This window comes from Oryx dammah, unplaced genomic scaffold, assembly GCF_014754425.2.
Source record: "Oryx dammah isolate SB20612 unplaced genomic scaffold, SCBI_Odam_1.1 HiC_scaffold_15, whole genome shotgun sequence".
NCBI classification, from domain to species: domain Eukaryota; kingdom Metazoa; phylum Chordata; class Mammalia; order Artiodactyla; family Bovidae; genus Oryx; species Oryx dammah.
In genome coordinates, this window is record NW_024070199.1 from 45,342,111 (window position 1) to 45,362,991 (window position 20,881).

Genomic DNA, 20,881 nt, shown 5'->3' on the forward strand with positions numbered 1-20,881 from the left:
CACAACCCGAGATCAGTTCCCTGGAAAGCTGGGCCACCGTGGCAAGGAAGATGCTGCCGGGACTGGCCATGTCTCTGAACAGGCGGCAGTGTGGCTGTTCACCTTAGGGGACCAGCCTGACCCCGGGTAAGTGTTGACCACGTGCAGAGCACTGATGGAGAAGTGGGGGAGGAGGGATGGATAGACTGCCTTATCTGCCCCGGGTGGGTTGCCAAGGGGTCCTGTGAGGCTGTTCAACCCAGAGCCAGCCACAACTGAGAGTTCTCAAGATTGACCCCGGCTGGAGGGACCTCTGGGCTCCCCCTGCTCTTGGAGCTTGGCGGTACCCTGCCTGCACATGGCTGCTTCCATGCTTGGGGAGGCCCAGTGGTCCTTCTTGAAGTTGAGATCTGGAAGAATTTTCCCAGGCAGTAGAATCAGGTTTACCTGAGGTTTCACAAAGTTGATTACCTGCCCATGAGTTTTTTAAAAATGACTGCTTTTCCTCTGGCCATGCGTGCTGTAAAGGATAGGAGGAGAGAACCGCTGAGAAGGTCAGCTTGGCATAAGAACCTTGCCAGAGGCAGTGAGCTCTCCGCCAGTGGAGGTACTCAAGCAGAACCAGGGCGGCACAGACTCATCCAGCGGGGTTGAGGGGCTGGGGTAGGTAGCAGCTGGGTGGGTGGGGTGGAAGGCTTACCATTTTATCATCGTACAAGTCTATCCGCTAGAAACCGGCACAGCCCATGTAAAACTTTGTCTATGTACAAGTTCTAAATGTTTCCTCCTAAAGCTACATAGAACCTGGACTCAGGATCATACTTGTGGAAAACCCACTCCGCAAGCACCTCAGGCCTGGGGTCCTGGTCTCCAGGGCCAGGGCTGGGGGGAGAGGACAGAGCCTCCTTTAACTATAGAAGCTGGGACTCTTCACCGATCCCAGTTTGGTGGCGAGCCCGAAAGGGTCCATGCTATCTGTTTTCAGGGGCAGAAAGAAATCAGGCTTCAGGGGTTCCTGGAGGTCTTCGGGTTCGGCCGGGATGGTGGACAGCATGGGCAGGAAGTGAGACAGCGGCAGGAAGCCCCTGCTTTTGAACAGCTGCCTCTGCCTGGAGCTGCTCAGAGAGACCGGGAGATGGTGCTTCCTGGACCAGTATATGTTATAGCCGTCAGGACGGATCTCCTCCTCGAAAGCGCAGTCCTCGGCTGAGTACTGGGTCTGCGAAGCAAATACAGCCTGTGAGCCTCAGTCGGGGCCCCCTGGGCTGGGGGACCAGCAGAGGCAGCGGGACGACCAGTCGCAGGCGAGCAGGCGTCCACGCCATTGGCTAACGGCCCACGCTATCAGCCAAGGATGTGTGCCAGTTTATAAAGCACGGAGGTGTATAAAGCACATATATAAACACATATATATTTAGTATAATGTTATATATACACACACATAAAATGCAAAGCATGTGTTATATTAATATACCCATTAGATATTACATCATATTAACATATGTTATAAATATAACATAAATTATATAACATTAAATATGTGTTAGACATTAAACATATATACTAAACACATACGTTAGCATTGCAGGCGGATTTTTTACTAGCTGAGCCACAAGGGAAGCCCCAAAATATATATAGGTACTTATATATTTAGTATGAAAGCTTTTTGTTATATATTAATATACTCATTAAATACACATCACATTGAATTCACATGTAAATAGTAATGTCACAGAAAATACATGTGTAACATTAAACATATATACTCAACATATTAGACATAAATATATATATATTACTTTGTATACCTCTATACTTTATAACCTTCAACTATACACACATACTTCAGGTATATTTCATGTGTTCTATGTATATTCTCAGTATCTATACATAGCTCACATAGATCCTTTGTATTTTTTCACTAAGTCACATCACTTTTTAAACTTGGTCTTGTTCTGAGCAACATCCATAAAGTCACAGCCTTAACAAGCATGCATGCTTCCCTCCGCAACATTAAATATATAATTAGTGCCATGAAAAAGTCCCTTGCATTCCACAGGCAGTTTGGGAAACACTGCTAACTAGGTTATCCTTTTAGAATCAGTCTTTTAATTAAGAATCACGAGTAATCCAATCTGGAGCCCGGATGAAAGCATCTATTTCCCATTTAGACCCAAATGACTGTGGTCCTGAGCCTTTTTGTCTGGAGCTCTGGTAAGAGAAACCTCAGTCCCTCTGGCTCCTTTATTCAGTAGCTGCCCTCCAGGCAGCCTGCCAGGATCGTGGAGATAAAGGCAGCCCCTCCCCCCAGGCCAGGAGGAAGCCTGCACCCCGTGGGTGGCCAGAAAGTCGGAAGGCAGAACATTCAGAGTGAGCCGGTGGCCTCCCAAATGCAGAGGGTCAGTTTGTCTTCAAGACCCAGGAGCACAGCCAAAGGCGGGGAGCCAGGAGGGCTCGGCCATAAACTGCCCTGGGAGGCACCCAGTCTCATTTCTGCCCAGGCCTACAAAGGTCGCTTCACTGCAGGTGAGCTTAGATAAGGCCCTGATAAGGCCTGCATCCAATGAAGCAATATGCCCAGCTCCCGTGCGGGGGAATAAGGCCACCAGACCGAGGGGAGAAATGCAAATTGATAAACAAGGGAATTAAAATCAAATGGAGTGACTATTTCACTCTTCTGGTTCTTGGGGAGAAACTGACATCTCATCTGCCAAAAAGAGAGTGAAACGACTTCGCGTTTCTGGGAGGATGTGGAATTGTTTATTTTTTTTTAATCTTCAAGTTTTGCTAAACTGTGACCACAGGACCTAGAGGCAGAACAGGATTTTAGTTGAGGGACCCTCAGTTTGGATTAGAATGATGATGGGTTAGACCCAGCCGCCCCTGTTGGGGGGTGGGGGGGGTGGGGGAGAGCTCTGCCACTGAAGCCCCCACCACCCCTAAGTAAACCTCACATGGGTTGCAACCTCCGGGACTCGGAGTGGCTTTGGGTTTCAGCTTTCTTTGCCTCCTTTCACGCAGGATGCCATAAAACCTGAGACAGGTTTATTTATCTCTGGATAAACAGAATAAAGGGGCACCAGAGCCACAAAAAAGAACACTGAGACACTAAAGAGATCTGAGCTGCGGAAAGGCGGGCATCCCTGGAGGGCCGGTGCTCTTCCCTCCCCCGGCTGCCCCCTGACCCTGGCCCTCCATCGGAGCCCCGGCCCAGCAGGGCTGCATTGAGGCCCTGCGCCAGGCCGGGACCTCACACAGCCTCCGCTGCGCACCCGGGGGGCTCAGGTTCCCTTTGAACTCTCAGCCTTTGTTCCGGCGACCAGAGAGCCAGCATCTGCACACTTCCTGCCCCGAGACGTCTCTGGCTACCTGGGCCTGCCCTCCCACCGCCACCCAAAGAGGCCTCTGCCGTACAGGTGAGCCCGACAGGATGCGTGCGGCCACGAAAATAGGACCCCAACGCGGCTGCAAAATAATCTATTTTTTAGCGGGTAAAAATTAATTTTAAAAAGCCTCTTCAATCCCAAATGTAATTTTTCTTCTGACTTAAAAAAAAAAGTCCAAGTTGTGGATACACCCTTTTTCTTTTTTTCCTCCCCACCGCCCCCCCCCCCCCGACCACTTAAAAAAATAAAAAACTACTGCAAGGAGCGGGGGGGAAGGCGAGCGCCACGCGCGCACAGGGCAAAGCCGAAAACGCCCACGGTGGGTTCCCCGTTTAATATCAAAGTGCCGACTTCCTCCGTCCGACTGGACCAGCCTCTAGCTCAGGGGGAATGCAAAGACGGGGCCTCACCCGTTCTCCATAAACTTACAAATTAGAAAGTGGGACAGAAGAGTAATCCGGCCGTCGCCGCCTTCCCCTCCGAGTTCCACACCGGCCCGGACAGAGCAAACAAGGAAACTGAACCTGGCCCTGCGCGCCCCCCTGGCCCGCAGGCCCGCGCCCCCGCGCGTCCAGCCGGACCGAGTCACCTACCAGCCCTTGCATCTTGCCGTCGGCGTCCATGCAGAGGTACAGCACGCTGCGCTCGCCCTTGATGGCCACGGTGCTCAGAGCGACCGCCCTGATCTCCATCAAACCTGGGCGGGAAAACAGCACAAAACTGCAGCCGGGACCCGCGGGGCCCACAACTCGTGAAAGTGGTTGGTGGGTGTACAGGCCCGTCCTCCCCAAGCCCCCAGCCCCTCTCCCTGTCTGGAGGCTCGGGATGGGAGTGGAACGCCGAGGTGCCAAGACCTGGAGTTCCCCGGAATGGGGTGGGGGGGCGGTCCGTGGAAGCCGATGTGGGGGAAGGGGAGGGGAGCGCATCGGTGCAGTAGGTCCCCGCACCCATTGCCCCCTCCCCCAGCTCCTCCCGCAGTCGGGAGTGTCGGGGAGGGAGTAGATCGATAAGTGCCAAGAGCCGGGGTGCCGGGAGCGAGAAGGGGGCAAAGGGAAGAAGGGGCGCTGTGATGGGTGGGGGCCCGGCGGGCACTCACTGTGCGCGCTCTGGACCTGCGCGCAGTCCACGGCGCCGTCGGAGTGGATGCGCAGAAAGCAGCTGTAGAGTCCCTGCGGGCCCGCGGTATACAGGTGCCGCAGGCGAACCGACTCGCCCCAGCCGTAGTGCACGTGCGGCCCCGCATCCGAGAAGGCCAGGGGGCGCCCGGCTGCGGCCAGCCAGAGGCCGGCCAGTACCAGGGCGCGGGCCACGGCGCACCGGCTCGGAGCGCTCCGCATGGCACCTCCCTTGGGCTCGGAGCTCTGCGCGCAGATCTGGTGGTGATGGTGCGGGAGGCTGGGCGGCGGCCCCGAGGCCCTGCGGGACGGAGCGTGCGGAGGCGGGGTGGCCGTGCCCTTGAGACAGGAGACCGCTGCACGCGGCGGGCACCTGGGCACCTCTCCAGCTCCGACGGCGCGGCGGCTGGCGGCCGGCGACCTTATATAGCGCGTCTGCCCGCGATGCGAAGCCCTTATCGGGATTGCATCAGCCCTCCGCCCCTCGCACACACCCACTCACACCCCGCCCCCCGACCCAGCCTTTCCTTGGGCCCCGCCCGGGTGACCCCGCCCAGATCTGGAAGAGAAGGAGGCCCTCTTTCGCTGGAAACTTGAGGGGAGCCCCTCCCGGCGGCGCTGGGGCGAGGCCAGGTCGCTCCCGTCTGGGCGAGTTTGATTGTGTAAAGAAGTGAAGGAGACGGCGGAGCCCACCATCACCCCCGCGCCCAGGCCATTGGCTTCAACCCCCCTGCCCCCCGGGAATGCACTAGTCGCCGGGCGCTGGCCGGGGCTGCGCGGAGCCGGGGTCCCGACGTCAAAGACTGGGGCGCGGGACACTGAGCTTTGCATCCTTCACTCCCGGTGGGAAAACCCCGCCTCGGCTTTGGGGCCCCCTCCCCTACAATCCACATCCACTCGCTCACGCCACGATCCCAGCCCTCAAAGCCCCGGGGGTAGAGCGGTCCACTGGGATTTATTTTCCCCCTGCAGCTCAGAGCCTCTCACGCTCTCCGGCTTTATGTTCTTCAGATTCCTGCCTGGCCCCCCGTTCCACGCCAGTACTTTGTCCCCCGGCTTGCCCAGGCGCGACCTGGGCTCTCGGAGGAACAATAGGGTCGCGCGGGCGAGCGCTAGATGGCGCTTCAGCCCGGGTATCGGCCAGGCCCGGCCCGCGGCGGTCCCTGGACCCGGAGTCTGGGAGGAGGGCGCCTGGAGTGGGGCAGGGTGGGCTTGCAAGCTGCAGAAGGGGAGACTTTCCAGGGCGCGTAGCGCAGGGAGGCTCCTCTGTTTTTGCTGTGTCTTTCGTCGTGGGTGCTGTCCTTGGGTCCCTGAGAGCTTCTCCAGGGGATGGGCGTGCAGTTCGCGGGGCGGGGGAGGGGGGGGGCGGGCAGGAACAGGGGAGCTCCTTACCTGGTGGGGAGGGGCAGGGCAGCAGTGGTGGGCGCTGCTTGCGGAGAGGGGGGCGTGTAGGGGGAGGGAGAGGCACCAGTTGGGGAAACTGAGGCCACCCAGTGAAGTGGCTCCCCCCCACCCCCGACCCCACAAACCGGATGGCTTTTCTGATGAGGCTCAGAAAAAGACCACATCCGGAGAATGCCCCTGCGGGAAAGAGAGGGGTCCTTCTAGGGACCAGCGTTTGGCTCAACACTGGTTCTTTCTCATTATTCCTCCAACCACCTGCCCCTCAACTCCAGGATGTGGGGCTCCAAGGAGCCTGGTTTGGGGGGAAAGCCACACTTGATGAGCCCAGGGGCGCCGGGGGAGGGCCCATAATGGAGACAGGGAGAGAAAGCCATGCCCGGCCTGATGAATTTCAATGAGTAAAGACCACGTTCATACCCCAGCCAGTGACTGGCGTTAATGACGGAGCGCGCAGAAAATGTCACCAGGAAAGTCTTTACAAAAAAAGACATAATCTCGAAAGCTTTATGGGCCAGGGACCCCCACGCTGAGTGTCTTGGTTCAGAAAGCCGGGGCTTCTGTTAAATCTAATTACTTCCCCCCTGTGGCTTTAAATCGACAGCGGCTCCTATTAAACTTAATTACCCTCCCCTGCAGCTTTCGTTGTAAAGACCCTGGATAAATGCAGGGCATTGAAGAGGATGGCAGAGGGTGCGTTGGGGGCCATGCCCCAAATCTTGCTGGGGGAGAAGGGGAGGAGGGGAGGCGGCCTCTGGTTCCACCCCCCCCAACGGCTCTGCTGCCCCTCCTAAGGCCACAGTGGGCAGAGAGAGGCCTGTCCCCCACCCCTTTGGCCCCATCCAGGAGCTCAGGAAGCTGGGAGAGGCCTGGGCAGTTCCCTGCCCCCAGGCCCTGCTCTGAGCGTCTTCTGCCCTCCCCCAGTGAACAGCTCTCAGATCAGTTCAGTTGCTCAGTCATGTCCGATTCTTTGCCACTCCATGGGCTGCAGCACACCAGGGCTCCTTGTCCATCACCAACTCCCGGAGTTTACTCAAACTCGTGTCCATTGAGTTGGTAATGCCAGTGAACAGATAGGGGGCCCCAGAGTGACCTGGGGGTGCCCGCCCGGGTCAGAGTGCCAGAGTTGCACAGTATCTAAGTGGTGAACCCAGGCTGTCAAGCTTGTAAATCTAGGTCCAGCTGCATTTCAGGGAGGCTGTGTGGCCTCCTAAAAGGGGCGAGGGTCCCAGGGTCAGACCCTCAGCAGCACGGATCACATCCGGCTGCTCCCCGGGCAGGTCATGAACCCCCTGGGGCTTCTTGCCTCCTTATGCCTGCTTCGGCCTTGTCTGGAGTCACACTGGAGAGTGGACAGACAGTGCCTCAGATACAGTTCACAGAGAAGGATAACCATCTGCCCAGGGGCTGCTGCGTATGAGGAATGTCGTGGTCAGAGCAGTGCTCGGCAAGTTTTAGTGATTAATCTGTGCTACATGTGAGGAAACTGAGGCTTACAGACTTGGCCAGGCAGCCAGCAAGGGTTGACACCCTGGGTGGTCGGGCCCAGTGCCTGTGCTGGCTTGCTGGTACCCCTAGTCTGTGTCAATCCTAAAGGAAATCAACCCTGAATTCTCCCTGGAAGGACTGATACTGAAGCTGAAGCTCCAACAGTTTGGAGCCTTTTTCATTAGAAAAGACCCTGATGATGGGAAAGATTGAAGGCAAAAGGAAAAGGGGGCGACAAGATGAGATGGTTAGGCAGCATCACCGACTCAGTGGACATGAATCTAAGCAAACTCCAGGAGAGAGTGAAGGACAGGGAGCCTGGCGTGCTGCAGCCCATGGGGTCGCGAAGCGTCTGAAACGACTTAGCGGCTGAACAACTGGTGTGTGCGGTTGAAGGAAGCGGGGAAGCGCAGAGGAAAGGCGGCGCTGGTCAGCGGGGGGCGCTGTTGCCCACTGTGGTGCTGTCCAGGTGAGAGCCTGATGGAGTTGAGGACCAACCGGCTGCCAAGCTGCTCACTGCAGACCCCGCCCCCTGCAGCCCGCGGTGTGCTGGGTGGGGCCGGTTTTCAGTGTTCAGGCTGCGTTAGATTTGGTCCAGGTGGCTGAGCCATCTGACCCACCCCGGTGAGTGGAGTGGACAATGCAAGCCAGGTCCAATCCCCGCCATGCCCCGGTCATCCCCACGCAGGGCCCCAGGGGTCTCAGGCCCAGACAGCCAGAAGAGCTTGGCTTGGCGGCTTTGTTCTGGATCTGACGTTAGCTGCCCTTTTTAACCGCCCTCAACCCTTCTCCTAGGGTCTCCCCTCTTCATCTGGGCTTGTTGGTTTTGTTCCTCTGATGGTGGTCAATTTCCATTGTTTCTAAACCCATATCCCAACAGCTACAAAGATCTCTTTTAGCTTGACTTCCAGGCTTTGCACTGTAAAAATAATCCCTTTTCTTTTCACTTTTCGGTTAGAAATTTACGTCCCAATGTCCGACATGCTTTCTTAAATACACAAACACTTACCTGTGCTCATCCCAAACCCCTCCTCCCACTCCTTGGAGGAGAAGTACTTTGTAATTACAGAAACTTCTGGGTGTTGGTAAAAAAAAAAAAAAGGAAAGAAAGAAAATCTTCATCAGTGAAAAATAAGAACTTAGGGGACAGAAAAAATGGTGAGGTCTTGGATGGGGGTGGAGGGGGACCTCCCTGAGACTGGAACTCTGGGTAGGGTCGGGGGCATCTGAGTCTTAGCCTGTGATATTTTTGCTAGAATCTACCCAGGTGGCGCTAGCGGTAAAGAATCCCCCTGCCAATTCAGGAGACATAAGAGACTTAGGTTCAGTCACTGGATTGGGAAGATTCCCTGAAGGAGGGCGTGGCAACCCACTCCAGTATTCTTGCCTAGAAAATCCGCATGGACAGAGGAGCCTGGTGAGCTGCAGTTCATAGGGTTGCAAAGAGTCAGACACGACTGACTGAGCGACTTAGCACGCACGCACTGGGACATGTACTCTTTTCCCCAAAGTGTTCTTAAAGCTCACTTTCCCCCTGTTAGGATCATTATTCTAAAAAGAGGGCTCCCCGCTAGGCCAGAAAAGGGAGGTCTTCTGTGAGCCTCAGTTTCCTTATCTGTGAAACCGAAAAAGGAATGCTGCGTATTTACAGAGCATCCACCTGGCGAATGAAGCTGTGTGGCAGACGGCTTATCTTTGCCGTGCTTATTATTTATTTTAAGCTGTAACAGTAACACTAAAGAGACCCATCGAACCTCCAGTGACAAAGCTGGCTGTGGGTGCCCGAGGCAGGAGAGGAGGTGGATCTGCTGGAAGGGATGCCTTCTGGAACGACAGGACAGGCAGTGACGTTTGTCCAAACCAGGCGACGTCTTATTTTAAATTAAGCCTCAATATAGTTGATATTTAACATTTTCATTGCAAAAATAGGCCTTGTTCCTGGTAGAAAATTTGGAAAACACAGCAAAGCACAAAGGAAAATTTTGAAACCTGGAATATCATGAACCCATTCTGAGTCACCATTTCTAATTGGGTGAATTTCTTCCTCAGACTTTTGAAAGTGTATGCGTATCTTTTTCTTTTTACTTTAAAGTATTTGAATTGTATCCTCCTGTTACCAACTTGTGATCCAACTGTGTGGAACACAACAAACTGTGGAAAATTCTTCAAGCAATGGGAATACCAGACCATCTTACCTGCCTCCTGAGAAATCTGTATGCAGGTCAAGAAGCAACAGTTAGAGCTGGACATGGAACAACAGACTGGTTCCAAACCGGAAAGAAGTACGTCCAGGCTATATATTGTCACCCTGCTTATTTAACTTATATGCAGAGTACATCATGTTAAATACTGGGCTAGATGAAGCACAAGCTGGAATTAAGATTGGGAGAAATATCAGTAACCTCAGATATGCAGATGACACCACCCTAATGGCGGAAAGCAAAGAGGAACTAAAGAGCCTCTTGTTGAAAGCAAAAGAGGAAAGTGAAAAAGCTGGCTTAAAACTCAACATTCAAAAAACTAAGATCATGGCATCTGGTCCCATCGCTTCATGGCAAATAGATGGGGAAACAATGGGAAAAGTGAGTGTCTTTATTTTCTTGGCTCTAAAATCACTGCAGATGGTGACTGCAGCCATGAAATTAAAAGATACTTGCTCCTTGGAAGGAAAGTTATGAACAATCTAGGCAGTGTATTTAAAAAGCAGAGACATTACTTTGCCAGCAATGGTCCATGTAGTCAAAGCTATGGTTTTTCCAGTAGTCATGTATGGATGTGAGAGTTGGACTATAAAGAAAGCTGAGGGCTGAAGAATTAATGCTTTTGAACTATGGTGTTGGAGAAGACTCTTGAGAGACCCTTGGACTGCAAGGAGATCCAACCAGTCAATCCTAAAGGAAATCAGTCCTGAATATTCATTGGAAGCTGAAACTGAACTGAAGCTGAAACTCCAATACTTTGGCCACCTGATGCGAAGAACTGATTCATTGGAAAAGACCCTGATGCTGGGAAAGAGTGAAGGCAGGAGGAGAAGGGGGCGACAGAGGATGAGATGGTTGGATGATATCACCGACTCGATGGACATGAGTTTGAGCTAGCTCTGGGAGTTGGTGATGGACAGGGAGGCCTGGCGTGCTGCAGACCACGTGGTTGCAAAGAGTCGGACACGACTGAGCAACTGAACTGAACTGTTACCAACTTGGGCTTCTAGGTGGCGCTAGTGGTAAAGAATCCCCCTGCCAATGCAGGGGACCCAAGAGATTTGGGTTTGATCCCTGGGTCAGGAAGGTCCACCTGGAGGAGGGCACAGCAACCCATGCCCTATTCTTGCTTGGAGAATCCCATGGACAGAAAGCCTGGTGGGCTACAGTCCACAGGGTGGAAAAGAGTCAGATAGGACTGAAACAACTTAGCATGCTCTCACGCACATTGCCAGCTTACTGTAAACATCTCCCATGGCATTAGATGGCCTTCTGCATGCGGCATCTCTCGGTGCCCGTAAACCCAAGTGGAATACCCCAGGGCGTGCGGGCCTTCCCCTGTTGCTGTCTATTTAGCTTGTTTCCAATTTCCCCGCCCACATCACACAGGGGAGGACGTCCGTGGAGGCATATCTCACACCTGTCCACTCTCGGAAGGGGAATCACTGGACTCTGTTCCCAGTGGATCCCGTCAGCATGAGGCCACTAGGTCAGCGCAAGCTGTGGGGACTTTCTCCTGGAATTAGGGAACTACTCTGCTCTGTGCACGCTGAGGGAGGTACACCTTCCTCCAGACACCATCGGGGCCAATCTGTTCTTTGCTTTTTTAAAAAATATATATATATTTTGTTGTTGTTGTTGTTGAGGTATAGTTGACTTACAGTGTTTCTGGTGCACAGCGAGGTGATTCAGTGGTACCTATATACATACATTATTTTTAAAATCATTTTCCATGATAGGTTATTATAAGATATTGACTATAGTTCTCTGTGCTATATAGTAAACCTTTGCTGCTCATTGTATATCTATTTTTTACATTGAAATCTAGCATTCTATTCATACTAAGTCAAGCAAGTGGAATCAAAATGTCATAATTTTTTTAGTTAGGCAGAAATTCATCAGTTCAGTCCAGTCGCTCAGTTGTGTCCGACTCTTTGTGACCTCATGGACTGCAGCACGCCAGGCTTCCCTGTCCATCACCAACCCCCAGAGTTCACTCAAACTCATGTCCATTGAGTCTGTGATGCCATCCAACCATCTCATCCTCTGTCGTCCCCTTCTCCTGCCTTCAGTCTTTCCCAGCATCAGGGTCTTTTCCAGTGAGTCAGTTCTTCATATCAAGTGGTCAAAGTATTAGAATTTCAGCTTCAGCTGAAAATTCATAAGTGTTCTATTTTTGGCCATACCACACAGCATGTGGGACTTCTTAGTTCCCCAACCAGGGATGGAACCTGTGGCCGCTGTATTAGGCGCACAGAGTCTTAACCACTGAAGCACCAGGGGCTTCCCCGCTGGGTGAGTCTGACACTGTGTTTAAGTCGCGGCCACCACCAGTGGTCACCGAGGGGGCAGACTTGCTGGGATTGGCAGCCTCTCTTGCTACTGATTCAGATGCTCACTCTCTTATCCTCACCCCCAGGGCTTGAGACCCACCAGCCGACCAGCTCCACTCCCCCACCCCATGTCAAGTGGGGCCTGGGTGTGGTTGCGCCTTACTTTTGTCATTTGCAAGAACAGGAGGGGGCAGGGTTTTCCTGGGATGGATGAATTCCTGCCTGTTTGGCCGTAGAGGTGATTTCTGCCTGAGAATTCTATTTTCTCACTGCCTCTATCATCAAAACAGAAATGTGTTCCAGTGGAAAAGATTTTGACCCATCAGTGTAGTGATGCAAAAATGCAGCAACGCCGTAAATGTGACCCAGTGAAAGAGAAAGTAGCCTGATGAGAAAACAGCAACCATGCTAATTCTGACGGCCTGAAGATAAAGTTGAAATACTGAAATTAGAAAGTGCCGGGACCCCAGGCTGCCAACCCAGCGTCCACCAATTGACTGTCCTTCAGACTTGATACACAAAATAGTTTTCTTTTTTTTTTTTTTGGCCTTTCTCCAGAACAGCAACAACAGATGCATTTTCTCTTCCTGCTTTCAAAGGTTGTGGGAAATCCTGAGAGATGCACAGCCAGCCCAGTTTGTTGAATGCCTGTCATATACCATAGTCTTGACTAGACGGACCTTTGTTGGCAAAGTAATGTCTCAACAAAGGTCCGTCTAGTCAAGGCTATGGTATTTCCAGTGGTCATGTATGGATGTGAGAGTTGGACTATAAAGAAAGCTGAGCACAGAAGAATTGATGCTTTTGAACTGTGATGTTGGAGAAGACTCTTGAGAGTCCCTTGGACAGCAAGGAGATCCAACCAGTCCATCCTAAAGAAGATCAGTCCTGGGTGTTCAATGGAAGGACTGATGTTGAAGCTGAAACTCCAAATCTTTGGCCACCTTGTGCGAAGAGCTGACTTATTTGAAAAGACCCTGATGCTGGGAAAGATTGAGGGCAGGAGGAAAAGGGGACGACAGAGGATGAGATGGTTGGATGGCATCACCGACTCAATGGGCATGAGTTTGGGTAAACTCCAGGAGTTGGTGATGGACAGGGAGGCCTGGCGTGCTGCGGTTCATGGGGTCGCAGAGTCAGACACAACTGAGCGACTGAACTGAACCGAACTGAACTGCTGGTTTTGGTGATGCTGGTGATGGTGATCCTGGTGATGGGATGAGGACGGGACTGGGGGTGGCAGGCACTCGGTAAACGCTTGGTACCTGCCAGCAAGTGTGCTGGGCACTTTATGTTCTCACCTTTCATTTTCAGTGTGTTTGCACATTGACACTGTGTTTACTTCAAATATACGGCAGAGTGATTCAGTTATACATATACATGTATCTATTCTTTTTTGGATTCTTTTCCCATATAGGTTATTACAGAGTACTGAGTGCCCTGTGTTATGCTGTGGGTCCTGGGTGATTATTTCTTGACGGTGGTATGTATATGTTAATCCCAAACTCCTCATGTATCCTCCCCAGCCTCTTCCCCTTGGAAAACAATGCACTTGTTTTCTGTGTCTGCAAGTCTATTTCTGATTTGTAAACAAGTTCATTTGTATCATTGGTTTTAGATTCCACATATAAGAGATAACATATGATACTTGTCTTCCTCGGACTCCCTTTACCTCATGTGATCATTTCTGGGTCCATGCATGTTGCTGCAAATGACATTATTTCATTCTTCTTTATGGCTACATAATATTCTTTTCTATACACACACACATATATCACATCTTTTTAATCCATTCATTTGCCACTGGACACTTAGGTTGCTTCCATGTCTTGGCACTTGCGAATACAAAGGACCCATTTTAAAGATGTGGAAAGTGGGACTCAGAAAGTACTTTGCCCAGAGACACAAATAATAAACAGCAGAATTTGGATTTGAATCCAGTGCTGTTTGAACTCAAGTTATAAAATTCTTAATTGTTCCACTATCTTTTTGAAGAACAGAAAGAAGGGAAAACCAGAAGCAGACTCTCAGAAAGTTGAGAGGCCCGCCCAAATTCAGAGGCTGGGCCAGGGCCAGGACTCTGCCTGGCGATTCCTTAGCCCATCACTTGTCTGGCTGTTTTCCGAGAGTGGTCGTCTGAGCCCCTGGGTTGATTCCAGGCAGGAGAGCAAGAGAGACCCCGCCACCCTTCAGAGTGGCCCCAGCTCAGTCACCCCTGGGCCTTGGGGTCACTACGGCTCTGTCTCTGCCCCCTCCTGGACACGGCTCCTTGGACCTTGTGCAGATTCCGACACGAAGTCAGTGGTCAAGAAATATCACTCAAATCATTTACAGGAGCCACGAGGTGTTCACGTGGGCCATGAATTCACCGGATCGGACTGTTTGTCTATCCTTTCCTTTTCATTCTGTCCACCTTCCTTCCACCCTTCCCTGGCTTTCATCACCCTGTCAATTTTTCATTCATCCGCCAGCCCTTCTGAGCATTTCTGATGGGTCAGACCTCCTGTGTCAGACCCTTTTCCTGCCCTACGGTTCCCTGGAGTCGGGGCTTCCCCCACAGCTGGGGGTGTGCTTGGGGCATCCAGAGATGCAGGCAGGGAGGCATTTCAGGGTTGGCATTTCAGCCACAGGGTGGTTTGGGCCTGCCGGGTAGCGTAAATGAGAACTTTCTCAGAAGTCCGAAGCAGGATAGTCCCCTGTACTGTAACTACACTTCGGAGAGCACTGCTGGACTCTTGAGATGTCTGCCGTTGTGTTCATCATGGCCCGAGGAATGCTGGAATTCCTCTTGGAGACAAACTGATAAGGAGAGAAGCCCACCAGTGTTACGGGGAGGAGGAATGGCGACTTTACCCGCAGTCAGACCCAGTTCCTGTGCCTCGGAGACCTCATCTCTGGGGGATGGTCTGCAGTTTCCGCCTTTGTTGCACAGAATTCCTGCAGCAGTGAGCCGGCTGTTGACCCATTTGGCAGATGAGAGACGGAGCCTCAAAGCCAGGCTAAAAGACCCACCTATGGGTGAGGGAACCACGAGTGGGTTCTGGGAAAGGAACTGAATGAGGTCTCCTGGGGGGCTCAGGGATGGTCTCCTTCCTGGCCCAACTGCCCCCCAGGCCTGGCCGGAGCCCTTGAGTCAGGACGGATACTCCCTGATGCTAAGCTTATGCGTGCTAAGTCACTCAGTCGTGTCCGACTCTTTGCGACCCTATGGACCATAGACCGCCTGGCTCCTCTGTCCATGGGGATTCTCCTAGCGAGAACACTGGAGTAGGTTGTCATTTCCTCCTCCAGGGGATCTTCCCGACACAGGGATTGAACCTAAGTCTCTTGTATCCCCTGCATCGGCAGCTGCATTCTTTACCAGTGAGCCACCTGGGAAGCACCCAGGACATTGAATGTGCTGTCCTAGCTCCTCTGAAATGGATGAGCTCAGAATTCTGAGGCTGGACAGGACTAGCAAGACGGTTTCCTAGAAACTCCTCACCCCTAAATGAACAACATAAAAACTAGGGAGGGGAAAGGATGGGCCCAGAGACCTCCAGCCTGTGGACAGAAGAGAGGGGACAGTAACTTATTCCATGCTTTTATTTTTAAATTAAAAAGCTTATTTATGTATTTGGCTGCACTGGGTCTTAGGTGCATCATGTGGGAACTTTATTTTCAGCATATGGGATCTATTTCCAGGGGTCAGATTGGAGCCCCCTGCATTGGGGGTGCAGAGGCTCAGCCCCTGGACCACCAGGGAAGTCCCCAGGAACATACTCTATTGTGGTGACATTCCTTCTGCTCCCTCCCCCCAAAAGCATACACAGTCTAGTGTGGCACTGGATTTGTAATATGTCTTTAAAAAAAGAACCCTCCCCCCCACACACACACTCTGAACACCCCTGCCCAGGGACTTCACCCGGTGGTCCAGCGGTTAAGATCCTGAGCATCCAGTGCAGAGGGGCTGGGTTTGGTACTTGACTGGAGAACTAAGATCCTGCATGCCATCAACAAATTAAAAATGTTCTTAATTAAAATAAAGAGGGAAGAGTACTGCCAAAAGAAAAGAATTAAACAAACAACATCTGCTCAGTCGTATTTCAAGAGAACAACATACTTGGGAAAGACCCCTGCACCCCAGGGTCCATAGCAGCACTATTTCAACAGCCAGGACGCGGAAGCAGCCTGAGTGTCTATTGACAGAGGAATAAACAAAGACCATGTGGTACATATATACGATGGAATACTACTCAGCCATAAAAAATGAAATATAGCCATTTGCAGCATCCTGGAGGGACCTAGAGATGATTGTACTGAATAAATCAAAAAGAAAAAGACAAATATCATATGATATCATTTATATATGGAATCTAAAAAACGATGCAAATGAGGGAATTCCCTGGCAGTCCAGGGGTTGAGACTCAGTGTTTTCACGTCTGTGGACTGGGTTCAGTCCCTCATCAGGGAACCAAGTTCCTGAAAGCTGGGAAGCAAGGCCAAAAAAAAAAAAAAAAGATACAAATGAACTTATTTACAAAAGAGAAACAGACTCACAGAAAATAAATTTATGCTTACCAAAGGGGAAAGGTAGGGGAAGGATAAATTAGAAGTTTGGGATTAACATATACACACCACTATACATAAATAGCTAATCATCAAGGACCTACTGTATAGCATAGGAGACTCTAGTCAATAACCGGTATGGGAAAAGAATCTGTGAAAGAATAGACATATGCGCGTGTGTGTGCTAAGTCACTTCAGTTGTGTTTGACTTTTTGTGGACCTGTGGACTGTAGCCCACCAAGCCCCTCTGTCCATGGGATTCTCCAGGCGAGAATACTGGAGTGGGCTGCTGTGCCTTCCTCCAGGGGATCTTCCCGACCCAGGGATCGAACCCAAATCTCTTACATCTCCTGCCTTGGCAGACAGGTTCTTTACCACTAGCGCCACCTGAGAAGCCCAGATATACGCGTACGTATAGCTGAATCATTTTGCTGTACCGGAAACTAACATAACATTGTGACTCAACTATACTTCAATATAGAATAAAAATCTTTTCATTAAAAAGTCTTATACCCATCAAAAGAAAGTAAACTGCTATAAAGGACATTCCTGAGACCAGTGGAGAATGTGAATGGGGACCGTCTGTTGGTTAACAATCTGTGATGGTTCAATTTCCTGAGTTTGCGCCTTGTCTTGTGGTTCCGTAGGAAATGTTTTGCAAAGTATTTAGAAATAAAAGTGTCACATCCACAGCTAACTTTCAAATGGTTCAGAAAAACGTGTGTGCAGGAGAGTAAGAAGGTACTTCCCAGGTGGCTCAGTGCTACAGAATCGGCCTGCAAGGCAGGAGATGTGGGTTCGATCCCTGGGTGGGAAGATCCCCTGGAGGGGGGCAGGGCAACCCACTCCAGTATTCTCGCCTGGGAAAGCCTATGGACAGAGGAGCCTGGCGGGCTGCAGTCCATGGGGTCACAAAGAGTCAGACACACACACAGGAGAGTTAGGACACAAACATGGCAGACACCAGTAACTGTGGAGGAAGCGGGGAATGGGGGTTTCTGATGCTGTTCGGGAAACTTCTCTGGAGGTTTGGAATTTTTCAAAAGTAAACATAGAGTGGGAAGCCCCACCCACCTGCCTGGAAGCCACTCATAGCTTCTCATCCAGCCAGTGACTGACCCACTGAGGAGGGGTTTCCAGCTCCCAACCAAGTTCCCAGACTCTGCAGCGACAGTGCTGTGATTCCCCACGATTGCTATCATCACACCATTTTCCAGAGCGGGAAACAGGTCCAGGAGGCCACGTGGCTGACCCACGGTACCACGAATGGAACAGCGCTAAGAGGGGGTGGAGAAGTTGGGCTATTTTGGGTCCTCCAGGGGCGTGTCTCCTGGATGAACGGGAGTCACGTTGCCTCCCTGATGTCACAGGACATATTTTCCGAGGCAGCCGTCCCCTGGGCACTGACCCCAAAGGCTCTCCAGTCCTCAGAGGCTCTTCCCCACCCCTCCCTGCCAGCAGAAAGTGGCTCGGCCTGGCTTCCATCGGGAGCTCCTTTTCGCTCATAAGCAATGCTGGTTTCTCTGCTTGCTTGTTTGGCTGCACTGGGTCTTAGCTGCTGCACTCGGGATCTTGGATCTTCATTTCGGCATGTGGGATCTAGTTCCCTGACCAGAGATGGAACCCCGGCCTCCTGCATTGGGAGTGTGGAGTGTTAGCCCCTAGACCACCAGGGAAGTCCCTGCGATGCTGTTTTTAAAAGTGGGAAGCCATGTTTACAGACTTGGGGGCTGGGTCTCATTCCATAGTGGGGAGTCAGCCCTCTCTTTGAAGGAGTTATCTAAGAGGCAATCCCAAGCCTAGAAAACAGGGAACAGCCATTTTAGGAATCGGAAGGTGGTGAGAAGTCCAGCTTCAACCCAACGTTCCAGAGCATTCTGCACCGTTTTTTACCGACAGTCGTCACTGTGGAGCTGAGTCCAAGCTTTGGGCCAGACACTGAGTGCATGCAGGTGTGTGTGAGTGTGTGCATGAAGGCGTGTACTTGAGTGTGTGCATGAAGGCGTGTACTCGAGTGTGCTTGTGCGTGTACCTACATATGTGTGTGTGCTTGTGTGCATATGCCCCTGGGACCCGTGGCTCTGGCCGTGGCCCCCCCAGGGGTACTGTCCCCATTTCACAGCTGAGGAAATGGAGCTCAGAAAGGACCCTCGTCTCCTTTACAGAACTTACAGTACTTCTCATCGAAGGATGGTTTTGGCCGTTGGTTCCGTGTCTCCCTCTGCCCGGTGTCTGAGAGCTCCGTGGTGGGGGCGCTGGAGGTGTTGGCAGGCACTGAAGCCCCCGGTCCCCATCTGGCCCTGGCGTGCATCTGACCTGATAAATGTCCACTGAGAGAAGAGCGGGAGCCTATGAGAGCGGCGTCCTGAGCTGCTCAAGTCTCCAGCCCTGCCTTTCTGGAAGGTCAGCGGAGACCAGAGGTATTTCTGTTTTGAGGCGTTTAAACAGATGCTCTGACTTCAGCTCCAGCTAGGGTTTCTGGCTGCACATACCACAGACCAAGGGCTTAGAGATTCCATCCAGAGGCTCCCACGGCGGGCCAGGGACCAGCCCTGGCCCCAGCTTCCCCACCTAGGAAATGGGACGAGACTCGCCTGCAGAGGGTGGGCCCCCGGGGTGGCACCCAGGCCCCAGGCCTGTCTGGAGGGCTGGTGCCCGCCCCCAGCACTGCTGCCGAGTGGCTCCCAGGCCAGCCAGCCTGCACCCCACCGCTCGGCCCACAGGAGCTGGTTGCAGCCTGCCCTCCATCCCAAGATGGCCCGTGAGCTCCCAGGCAACCCGACCCCTTGTGTCTTGTCTGAGCCTCGTTTTCCCACTGTCTACAGGACACAGCCCCTTTCTGCGGATGGGGAGACCGAGGCAGGGAGCAGCTGGCCAGCTGACCTTCACCAGTGGAGGTAGAAGGGTGCTCCCAATGCCTTCGCCCTCTTTCCCACACACTGCCCAGCCCCGAGTCCTGGTTCAGGTCTTGATGTCACCTCTGTGTCCCTACAGAACAGCATCGGCTCATTCCTGGTCCCTGGATCCAGACCTATGAGCCCTCGAATCTCTATCCTGTCTTCCAGGAAGGGGTCAACAGCTTCAGCACCTTCTGCAAGCTGTTCCTGATCCCAGGACGCCAGGAATCTGTCCCATGGACGGGCCAGGTCCTCCCCGTCCAAGGCTAGCCTTGGAGAAGACCTGACCGGGGCCCACCACGTACAGGCCGCTCCTTTCCGCCAACCCGACGGAACTCCGAGCAGTCCTTTGACTGGATTCAAGGGCCTGAGTCTGGCAGCGGCCCTGTGGTCACTCCAGAAGGCTGTGTAAGCACCCCCCGAGGGTGTGTGGTTTTGGGGTGTCCCCTGCAGAGCTGCTGGCCCCGGGGCAGTGGAGGGGACCCCATCCCAGCACAGAACACCTGGCCTGTGGAGTTTCCTCTACCGTCTTCAGTGTCTAGTTCCCATGGTTCCTCTCGCTTCCTTCTAGCAGATTCCTCAGGAGCGTTGGAGTGATGGGATCTGTTCGACACAAAGAAGTTTATAATAAAGTTTTGCTTAATTCAAAAAAAAGAGAGAGAGTTGGAGTGATGGGATGTGTTCCTCTTGATCTCGGAACCAGTGACACAAACGAGGAGCTGGGCTGAGCTCCAGTTCCTCTACCCTTTCTGATGTGAGGTCGGCAGCTGCGCTGGCCACAGGGGAGGCCCGACCCACAGCCCTGAGACCCCCCACCAGGCATTACAGCCACCAGCCTCCCACCAGGCCGCAGGAGATGCTCCTGAGGGGTGGCCCTTGGCTTCCTGTCCTCTCTGACTGCAAATCGCCTGATGGTTTTTCCAGGCACCTCTGATAGGTTAGGCTCTACCACCATGACCCAGGTCCTCACCCCTGAGCAAGGGCATAGCTGCCCTTTTGGGGGGGCCAGGGCGCTTCCAGGCAACAGCGCAGGGCTCCGCATAGCTGTCCAGGGGCGACCATACACATGACCCCAACTGGGGTGGCTGGCACCTGCCAGCCGGTCTCTCACCCTCTGGAGCCTGGAAGCCCAAGATCTCAATGTGAGCAGGGCTGGTTCTTGCCCAAGAGTCTGAGGGAGGATCCTTCCTGCCTCTTGCAGCTCGGGGGCCTCCAAGTGTCCTCTGGCCGGTGGCCGCCTCCTCCAGCCTCTGCCTTCATTATCACATAGCTTCTCTCCCCTCGTCTCTATCTCAGATGTCCCTCTGCTCTCCCCTATAAAGACGCTGTCACTGGATTCAGTACTCACCTGGGTAAACTAGGATGGTCTCATTTCAAGTTCCTTGATTCGATTACACCTGGGAAGAAAGTCACTCAGTCATGTCCGACTCTTTGCGGCCCCATGGCCCACCAAGCTCCTCTGCTCATGGAATTCTCCAAGCAAGAATTCTGGAGTGGGTTGCCATTTCCTCGTGAGGACCCTTTGTCTAGATA

At 52.6% G+C, this 20,881-nt stretch overlaps 1 protein-coding gene across 1 annotated transcript; it reads right to left on the bottom strand.

The window, feature by feature from the left end:
- Positions 1 to 886: 886 nt before the first annotated feature.
- FGF19 (fibroblast growth factor 19) lies at positions 887 to 6,590 on the bottom strand. Its single transcript, XM_040255215.1, has 6 exons — positions 6,509 to 6,590; positions 5,873 to 5,906; positions 5,468 to 5,699; positions 4,462 to 4,915; positions 3,959 to 4,062; positions 887 to 1,198 (listed from the first exon to the last, which is right to left on the bottom strand). The coding sequence occupies exons 1-6, from the start codon at positions 6,588 to 6,590 to the stop codon at positions 887 to 889; spliced, it is 1,218 nt and encodes a 405-aa protein (XP_040111149.1).
- Between the last annotated feature and the right edge of the window lie 14,291 nt (positions 6,591 to 20,881).